The sequence below is a fragment of the Ailuropoda melanoleuca genome, unplaced genomic scaffold (assembly GCF_002007445.2).
Source record: "Ailuropoda melanoleuca isolate Jingjing unplaced genomic scaffold, ASM200744v2 unplaced-scaffold72122, whole genome shotgun sequence".
Classification (NCBI taxonomy): Eukaryota; Metazoa; Chordata; class Mammalia; order Carnivora; family Ursidae; genus Ailuropoda; species Ailuropoda melanoleuca.
Window position 1 is genome coordinate 16,535 of NW_023247307.1, and position 10,051 is coordinate 26,585.

The 10,051-nt window shown below is 40.7% G+C and overlaps 1 protein-coding gene across 1 annotated transcript in view; it reads right to left on the reverse strand.

Annotated features, from left to right (window-relative positions):
• Positions 1-10,045, reverse strand: part of LOC100465967 — a 25,088-nt gene extending 15,043 nt beyond the window's left edge. The window contains 3 exon segments of the mRNA XM_034653093.1: positions 3,650-3,779; positions 3,781-6,637; positions 9,916-10,045. Of these exon segments, the coding sequence (XP_034508984.1) occupies positions 3,650-3,779; positions 3,781-6,038 (2,388 nt within the window). The 5' untranslated portion in view covers positions 6,039-6,637; positions 9,916-10,045.
• Positions 10,046-10,051: the final 6 nt, after the last annotated feature.

A 10,051-nucleotide genomic window follows, 5' to 3' on the forward strand; every position in this document is an offset into this window, starting at 1 on the left:
GAATTCTCAACATTTGCTGCAACATGGACGGCACTGGAGGAGATAATGCTAAGTGAAATAAGTCAAGCAGAGAAAGACAATTATCATATGGTTTCACTCATTTATGGAACATAAGAAGTAGGAAGATCAGTAGGAGAAGAAAGGGATAAAAAAGGGGGGTAATCAGAAGGAGGAATGAAGCATGAGAGACTATGGACTCTGGGAAACAAACTGAGGGCTTCAGAGGGGAGGAGAGTGGGGGAATGGGATAGGCTGGTGATGGGTAGTAAGGAGGGCACGGATTGCATGGTGCCCTGGGTGTTATACACAACTAATGAATCATGGAACTTTACATCAAAAACCAGGGATGTACTGTATGGTGACTAATATAATATAATAAAAAAAATTAGTATTAAAAAAAATAAAAAATAAAATCCAGGAAATCAATAAAGAAATCAGTAAAAGAATGTACTGTATAATTGAAAAGATAATGGAGAAAATGAGTGATTAAAATATACCAATCCAGATAAAGACAAAAAAGGAAGAGAAATAGAAAGGAATTTTTAAGGACTGTTTTTAAAACTACACCTAACATGTAGATTTTATTTATTTATTGGAAAGAAGAGAGAGCACAGCAGGGGGAGTGGAAGAGGGAGACAGAGAAACAGATGGAGGGCTCCATCCCAGGACCCTGGGATCATGACCTGAGCCGAAGACAGATACTTAACCGAGTGAGCCACCCAGGAGTCCCAAAGATAAATTATTTAAAATTTTCCTTTTACTTCATAAATGAGACAAGGTTGCTCACTATTGCCATTTCTATTTACCATAATACTAATTGTCCAACTCAACGCCATTAAAGCACACAAAACATATAATGGGTATAAGAATTGGGAAGGAAAAAGTTACAGCTATCATTTGTTGATGGCATTATTGTCTATATTGAAAAATACAAAGCACTTAAAGGTAAATTATTAGAATTAATAAGTGATTTTAACAAGTTAGCTGGATAATATGTTGATACAAAAACACATTATACATTCATACGTACCTTTTTTTTTATTTAGAGAGAGAGTGCAGGAACGAGTGGGAAGGGCAGAGGGACTAGGAAAGAGAGAGAATCTTAAGCAGGCCCCAAGCTCATCACAGAGCCCAGTGTGGGGCTCAATCTCACAACCCTGGGTTCGCGACTTGGGATGAAATCAAGAATCAGATGCTTAACCTACTGAGCCATCCAGGCACCTCTTTGCTTCACATTTCTAAATAGATTCAATGTAATTCAAATAAAAACCTCACCAAGTTATTCTTATGGAATTTATATACAAATTTAGGTGGAAATAAAAGAGGCAACATGGCATTGATATAAAAAAACCTTTTTTTTTAGTTCTAATAGATTAGAATGACAAAAAATATCATACCTATAGAATGGAATATTATTTTGTAAAAAACATGGAATTCATTTGTTTTAAAGATTTTATTTATTTGGGCAACCCTCTCAAGTCCCCTCCCTCTTTGGGGGCATTGTACTACCACTTTCTATCACTGAATAAACCTTGCTTTGCTTCCCACCAAAAAAAAATAAAAAAGTTATTTATTTATTTGTCAGAGAGAGAGAGAGCAAAAACAGGGGGAGCAGCAGGCAGAGGCAGAAGCAGGCTCCCCGCTGAGCCAGGAGCCCAGTGAGGGACTTGATCCAAGGACCCTGGGATCATGACCTGAGCTGAAGGCAGCCACTTAACCGACTAAGCCACCCAGGCATACCCATGAAATTCATTTTAAGAAATGTTGCTTCACATCGGAAACTGGGGATGTACTGTATGGTAACTAACATAATATAATTAAAAAATCATTAAAAAAAAAAGAAATGTTGCTTCAGTTGAATGTCATTGGGGAAAAATTAATCTTGACTCCTATGTCACAAATGACAAAAAGAATTGGAAAAGGATTGTATATTTAACATGAATATGAAAAAAATACCAAAGAAATTATCTTAATGACACAGAATGAAGATGAAAGGATTGCTACATTGAACTTAACTAAAATTAAAATTTTTAGGGGTGCCTAGGTGGCTCAGTCAGTTGAGTGTCTGTTTTTGGCTCCGGTCCAGGATCTTGGAATTGAGCCCCATGTTGGCTCCCTGCTCTTCCAGGAGCCTGCTTCTCCCTCTCCTCCCCACTCGTGCTCTCTCTCTCTCACTATCTCTGTTGCTGTATCTCTCTCAAATAAATAAATTCTTTTAAAAAATTAAATTAAATTAAAATTTTCTATTCACCAAAACACTAATGAAGAGCAGAACAGTGCATAAGAAAGAATGGTGTTACATCGAGGATATAAGAAATCTTGAAAAACAATAGAAAATGCACCACAATAGAAAAATAGGCAGAGACTTGAATAGCTATTGTACAAAATAAGATATAAAAATGGCCAATAATAATAAAGAAAGGGGCTCAACTTCATTTACAAATCAGGAAACATAAAATGGAGATACCAAACATACCCAGCAAAATGGCATCTATGTAAACAATCTGACAGTACCAAATTTGGGAGATGACATAGCGCAATACACTGCCAGCACAAGTGTAAACGGGTAAAAACATCGGAGAAAGCTGTTTGATATATTCAAGATGAATATATGTACATATTTCATGTTCTATTAATTTCAATCCTACTTGAATAATAGAGAAACCTACATACATAGGCACTGAAAAAATTTTAAATATAATTATGGTAGCATTATTTTAAACACACATAAGGAAAACAATGCAAAATCCTCCACAGTGGAATAAATAATTCATACTATAGTCGTAAAATAAACTACTGGAGAGAAAACAAATTAAATGAACTCCAACTACACATGGCAATATGGATGACTCCACAGAATGATGAATGACAAATACGAAGACTACACAAACGCAGGCACACACTAACACATTTTGTGCAATTCCATTTAGATAAAGTTCAGTGAACAGGTAAAATTTAGTAACAGTTATAAAGTTAAAACTGGCTACATCTGGGGAGAAAAAAGGGTGATTTTGGAGTTCCATTTAAGTAGCTTCTTCAATGGAACGGAAGTAACATAAGTTTTCACTTTCAAATGATTGAGTTATATTATTACATCTGGGCACTTTTCAATGTATTATAGGAAAATAAAAGGAAAACTTTTTTTAAAGTTGATTACAACTGGGGTGCCTGGGTGGCACAGCGGTTAAGCGTCTGCCTTCGGCTCAGGGCGTGATCCCAGCGTTATGGGATCGAGCCCATCTCTGTCGAATAAATAAATAAAATCTTAAAAAATAAATAAATAAACCCTGCTTGTGTTCCCTCTCTCGCTGGCTGTCTCTATCTCTGTCGAATAAATAAATAAAATCTTAAAAAATAAATAAATAAATAAAGTTGATTACAACTGAAAATAAATAGGTGAAGATAGTAAGTACAAAATTTATAACAGTTATATAAATATGCATTGAATAATGAAGATTTTTAACAAGATATATATTCTTAGGGTCCTATAATTCTAAAAGACTTTAGTTAAAATGGGTATATAGAAAGTGAAAAAAACATGTCAGAGAAATTTCATTCTGAACTTTAATTAGGAAGAAATACATTGAATAAAGTAAAATAAAACGTTAACTTAAAAATTCAGATTAAATAAAGGATATTTAAAACTAACCTTTGAAAGGGACTCTCCAGTTGCTTGTTGCAGATCCTCTCTGTCCCTAGAGTCAGGTACACTGGGGCTGAAGGCCATGAGGTCGGTCTTGGGCGGGCCCTCCCCAGAGCACACCCTCTGCCGCCTCTGCCGAGTACGACCAGCTCCCCACCGCGCTGGAGCACACGAGCGTGGGCTTCCCAGGCCCGCACGCGCCCTCCGTGGGCGGCGCCGAGCACCGCAGCGCCGTGTACAGCAGCAGCGTCAGCACCAACAGGCTGGACACGGCGCAGATGGCGATGATCAGGTACACGTTGACATCCACCAGCGCCGCCTCCGCGCCCGCCGCGCCCGCCAACACCCGCGACGACGCCTTTGGCGCCTGGCCGCTCTCCACCAGCGACAGCAGCACGGTGGCCGTGGCCGTCAGCGCCGGCTCGCCGTGGTCCTTCACCAGCACCAGCAGGCGCTGGCGCGCCAAGTCCGCCTCGTCCAGGCTGCGCGTCGTGCTGATCTCGCCCGTGTACAGCGCCACGCGGAACGGGCTGCGCGCGCCCCCCGCCGCCGGCTGCAGCTCATACGACAGCCACGCGTTGTAGCCAGAGTCCGCGTCCACCGCGCGCACCTTCGCCACCACGTGGCCCGCGCCCACCGACCGCGACACCAGCTCGCTCAGCGCGCCGCCCGCGCCGCCCGCCCCAGGCCGCAGCGGCAGCAGCGCGGGCGCGTTGTCGTTCTCGTCCAGCACGAACACCTGCAGCGTCACGTTGCTGCCCAGCGGAGGCACGCCCGCGTCGCGCGCGCTCACTTGGAACTGCAGCAGCTCCAGCTCCTCGTGGTCCAGCGGCTGCAGCGCGTACACCTTGCCGCTCTCCGCGTGCACCGACACGTAGCTCGACAGCGCGCGCTCGCCCACGCGCCGCTCCACCAGCGAGTAGGACACCAGCGCGTTCTCCTGCGCGTCGGCGTCGCGCGCAGACACCGTGAAGATGTGGCAGCCGGGCGGGTTGTTCTCCTTCACGAACACCGTGTACTCGGGCTGCGCGAATGCCGGCGCGTTGTCGTTCACGTCGGCCACTTCCACGTACATGCTAGCTGTGGTGGACAGCGAAGGCGATCCCCCATCTCGCGCTGTCACCACCAGTTCATAGTTCTCCACGCTCTCTCGGTCCAGGGCGCTGTCCAGCACCAGCGAATAGTAATTCTTGAAAGTGGACACCAGCTTGAAGGGAACGTGGGGTGACAGGATGCAGGTCAACTGCCCATTGGCGCCAGAGTCACGGTCGGACACGCTGACCAGGGCGATGACCGTGCCTAATGGAGCGTCTTCTCTGATTGGCAGCAACAAGGACTTGAATTCCATTACTGGGACATTATCGTTGGTGTCCTCAACTTCCACCATAACTGTACAATGTCCAGAGAGTGGGGGTTGTCCTTTATCAATACCCTCTACAAGAATTTCATAGGATTTGCTTTCTTCAAAATCGATATATCCCTTTACCATAATTTCTCCAGTAATTGGATCTATGTGAAACTTGGACTCCACATTTGGTAAAATATCAGTTGAGAATGAATAAATAATGTCCGCATTCGAGCCTTCATCTAAATCTGAGGCGTTAAGTTTCATTACCAACGTTCCATTAGGAGTATTTTCTGGCAATTTCACGACATAGAGTGTTCTGTCGAAAGCTGGGGCATTGTCATTGGCGTCCAGCACTTTAATTAATAACTGAACAGTGCCAGTCAGCTCAGGTGTGCCGCCATCAGTGGCTGTGAGCACTAAAAAAATCTCCGGAGCTTCTTCCCTGTCTAAAGATTTCCTTAACAGTAGCCCAAGACGTTTCACCCGCTCGTCATCGTTCGGTTTTTCCAGCGAAAAATACTCATTAGGGCTCAGTGTGTAGGTCAGCATAGCGTTGGCCCGGATATCTGCATCGGATGCGCCCTCTAGTGGAACCCGAGAGTCAATAGGCCTGGATTCTGCCATAAATAAATTCTTTTGTGTTGCAGGGAACATAGGAGGATTGTCGTTAATGTCCTTCACCTCCACCTCCACATGGAAAACCTTCAGCGGCCTGTCCACGATCACCTCCAGGTGGATGCTGCACTCCAGACTCCGCCCGCACAGCTCCTCCCGGTCGATCCGAGAATTCACAAACAAAATGCCATTCTGCAGATTTACCTCCAGAAGGTCCCCGTGGCCTTTGGACGCCACCCGGAACAGGCGCGGCACCAGCTCCGCCAGCTCCAGCCCCAAATCCTGGGCGATGCGGCCGACGAAGGTGCCGTGTTTGGCCTCCTCCAGGACGGAGTAGTGAACCTGGCCACTCCCTGCTTTCCAGGCTGCGAGGAACAGAAGTGAGAGCAGCAGACGCCGGGATTCCTGGCTGCTTCCCCAGGAAAACTCCATCTCCAGCCCGCAGTGCTTTGTTTTCACTAAGGGATCTTGTTCCAAAATCAAGAAAAATTTTCTAACTGTTCAGTCTAGCGCCGCTGTATCCTCCATTTCTCAGCATCTGGATGGTAGACGCAGCTTCCTTATTAGAACAGAAGGGATTTTTTTCTTTCTCTGTACATCAGTTTTATGGTACAGAGCGACATCATGTGGCTCCAAACCGTAAGTAATGGATTCTGATACCGGTAAGTCTTTTTCTTTCAGCCATTCCGCATACTTTAACGCCGTTGAAAAATAGAAGCACATTTTATACTACTAAGGTCCACGGTTTGTACTGTTGATTATGATCCTTAGTTTCACCACGGGGGCAGTTTTTACTTCAGTGGAAATCCTTTTTTCACACAGGTTTTAAGTATTTAGAGAGACCCAGCTATAGTTAACGTGCATACACTTTGTAAACATAGAATTGTTAAGTGTTGATTAGAAAATTCTCAACAGATTTTATGTGTTCCTGAGAATGGGGGAAAGTAGTTATTAATGATGACACAGTCTTCATCTTTGGATTTCATATTCCTGGTGTTGAAGACTTCAGAGAACCCTCTGATCTAGGAAACCTCCAGTGGCGAGAATAAGCCATTGAAAGAGAACTTTAAAAATTTGGGGACATTTTTAAATGTCCTAAAAAAGGAAGCAAAAATCACCAGCATTTAACTGAAAGTCTTCATTAATTCATCTAAGGGCTGAAAGTGCAAGGAACTTTAAAAAGGAAGTAGGACATTGTGGTACATAATTGGTGTGGGAAAGTATTGCAAATAATTTTATTAACAAATACATTCACCTCCCACAAGCAAGATTGGTATTCTCAATTTGTCTCTTAGATTTATAAATCCTGTCTCTTAAATTTATAAATCCTGTTCTCTGGTGCCTAATATGCATAAACTTCTGTTTTCTTCTATAGTGCTCATGTATTTTAGTCAAAGTGGACAATTTCCTGCTTCCAATAATATCTTTCACTAAAAAAATACTCATTTCATCCACTAAGTACTATCCATCATTTCCAAATGATTCACAAGCAATTTCCCCCATTTTATAACCATTTAAAAATTTCTTGACCTCTTCATAAAATGAAGAGTTTCATGATTAACCCAGTTGAGCAGGTATTTTTACTTTCTTTTATATACTATATAGCATACAGATGGAATCACTCGGGTCATTTATTACATTAAAATCTCTTTTGTAGGCATTTGGGTATGTGTGTCTAATGAATTGGGTGTCATGTAATAAGCACAAAGATCCAAGTAACCGGAAGCTTCTTTTATGAAATATAAACTTTTAAAGAGAATAGTTGTGTCTTATTAGTTTAAGAGCTCAGAATACATACCTAGTATTTGTTGAATATTTACCTACTAGAATAGTTTTGTTCTCTTCAGTTGCCTAATAAAATGCATTAAATTAAGATGGTCACAAACCTAGTTAGGAAAATATTATGTCTCAGCAACAGCCTCTATAATTTTCCAGAGATACAAAAATATTTTACTTGGACATGGCCCTAATTAAGATATAGTTCAATTTCCATATCGAAACCTTGGTACTTGGTAGTCATGATCTCAAAGATATCCTGAGTTTTAATACTCAATGAAGAATTCTCAATCAATAGAACACAATATATTTTCCTGACATAAGGAAACTTAACATAAAAGGACATGATGGTAATTATTTTCAAATTTTCTTTGTCTCTTACATGCATAAACACCTTTCCCTCATGGTTGGTTAGAACAAAAAAAAAATCAATCTACTGAACATAGCTTTAGGCTTCCATTTTATGAAAAGCCATATTCACACACATGAAAACATCTTTTCTGAATTAAAACATGAATCAGAGTAGTTTCTCTGTTTGAAGACCCAAACCATAGATTTGCACAAAATGATCATAAATGTCAAACACACTGGAAGAAACCGAAAAAGACTCCCTGTTTACTTACTTTATTTTGAAAATAATTAAATGCATAGATGAGGAATGCAGCAAAATATAAAGGATATTTATGTGAGAACCATTTGTATTCATCTGGTATAGCAGCAATATATCTCTAAAGAGAAAAACTCAAAAGTCTTTACAATGTCTTATTAACCGAGAATCTTGTTAGACAAGAATTTGAAGAGGAGAGCTCAATTTGAAGACTGAAGTCCCACATCCAACTTTGGATGACCCTGTTAATTACAATAGGATGAAAACCAGGCCAAATGAAATAACATGTGAACTCAGGTGGGACATGCTGTGGCTAACACTTGATGGACAGGGATCAACAAAGGATGGTGACAGAAAAGGTACATTATCTCTCTATTGTATATGTTAGCTTCACCCACGATGTCGAGTATTAACCAGGTTTCAGCAACGAAGCTTGTACAGGAAGTAGGAAGTTGTAGTTATAATTCGTGTAGAAAAATATTCTATATAACTGTATACACTGAAACCCAGTGACCTCCCACAAGAAGGTTAGTATTCTTTTTTTTATCTTTCATGGTTTAGAAATAATCACTTGTTTTCTAGTCTCTAATATGGCTAAGGTTCAGTTTCCAGTGGCAAGGAAACTTGAATGGAAGTCCATCTATTTGGAGAAATTATCAAATGCCAAATAGGGAAATGACTACAAAATAATCTCATTTTGTTTTATTTGGTTCCAGTTATTTGGAGCTTTTATGTACTATATAACACACATTAATAGACAGGATGGTACTCAAAGGAAAACACTCACGAATAATAACATTAACTTATTGGAGTTTTTGGTCATTAGCATCCTTAATACTGTTTGGAAAATAGGTTAATGATTAATAAGTTTGCTAGTAGAAAATTTTTTTATGATTTATTTATTTTAAATAGAGCACTGGGTGGGGGGCAGAGGCAGAGGGAGACACAGTCTTAAGTAGACTCCCTGCAGAGGGCAGAGCCCCGTCAGGGGCTAGATCTCAAGACCCTGAGACCACCACCTGAGCTGAAACCAAGAGTCAGATGTTTAAAGGACTCCACTACCCAGGCACCCCTCATAGTTTTTAAATTAAATATAGAGTAGTATTCTTAACCAATTGTTCTGATGGAAAACAATTCTTAACAAAATTAATAATATACTTTCAAAAAGAGTATTTTCTAAATGATGATATACTGGAGTATAAAACTTCACTTCCTATTGAATTTTTCAACACTTACTAATAAAAGTAGTGAGAAACTTGAGATGTACAAAGATATGCTAAGCAACAATATTATTATTATGGTGTGTGTGTGTGTGTGTGTGTGTGTGTGTGTGTGTGTGTGTGGTTTTCTTTACCCAACTGGAAAACTAGCAACAATACAATGTATTACCAAATGTGACACAAGGACTAAAATGAATCATGTTCGAGTAGAAAGAAAAATTAAGAGTTCACATAAATGAGTGAGTAAAAGAGGCTTCAAAGACACAGCAGGCTTAATAAACTAATATTTGAAACTCAGGATATAAAGAACAAACAGGGAGTGGTGAGATTTATGGTAAACTCATAAAATGGGTCAGTAACATTTGGACTAACATATGTAAGAATTCCAAATGAAAAGCGGCAAAAGCTATTGAAGCATTGAGCAAGGATTAGTACACCACAGTTGGAGTCAAATATCCTTAAAAGTACAATTCATCAAGGAAAACATATTTAGTTTCTATCACGACTAACTACTACGACAAAAAACTACAAGTATGGTTCTCATTACTTATTGCTGATTTAGTGCAAAAAGTGTCAAAAGAAATTCAAACATTTTAACCATAAAATCCTGGAAAACCAATTACCAAAAACATGTTTCAAAAAGAGTAAAAACAATGAGGAATAAAAAACAAGGACATTTTGAAAGGATTTTAAAAACTGTACTCACTTTAGCAGAAAGATCAACGTCCACATTCAGCTGCTCTTCTCTATCCCCGCCAATGGGACCAGGTGGAAGGCTGGGGCTGAAGGCCATGAGGTCGGTCTTGGGCGGGCCCTCCCCAGAGCACACCCTCTGCCGCCTC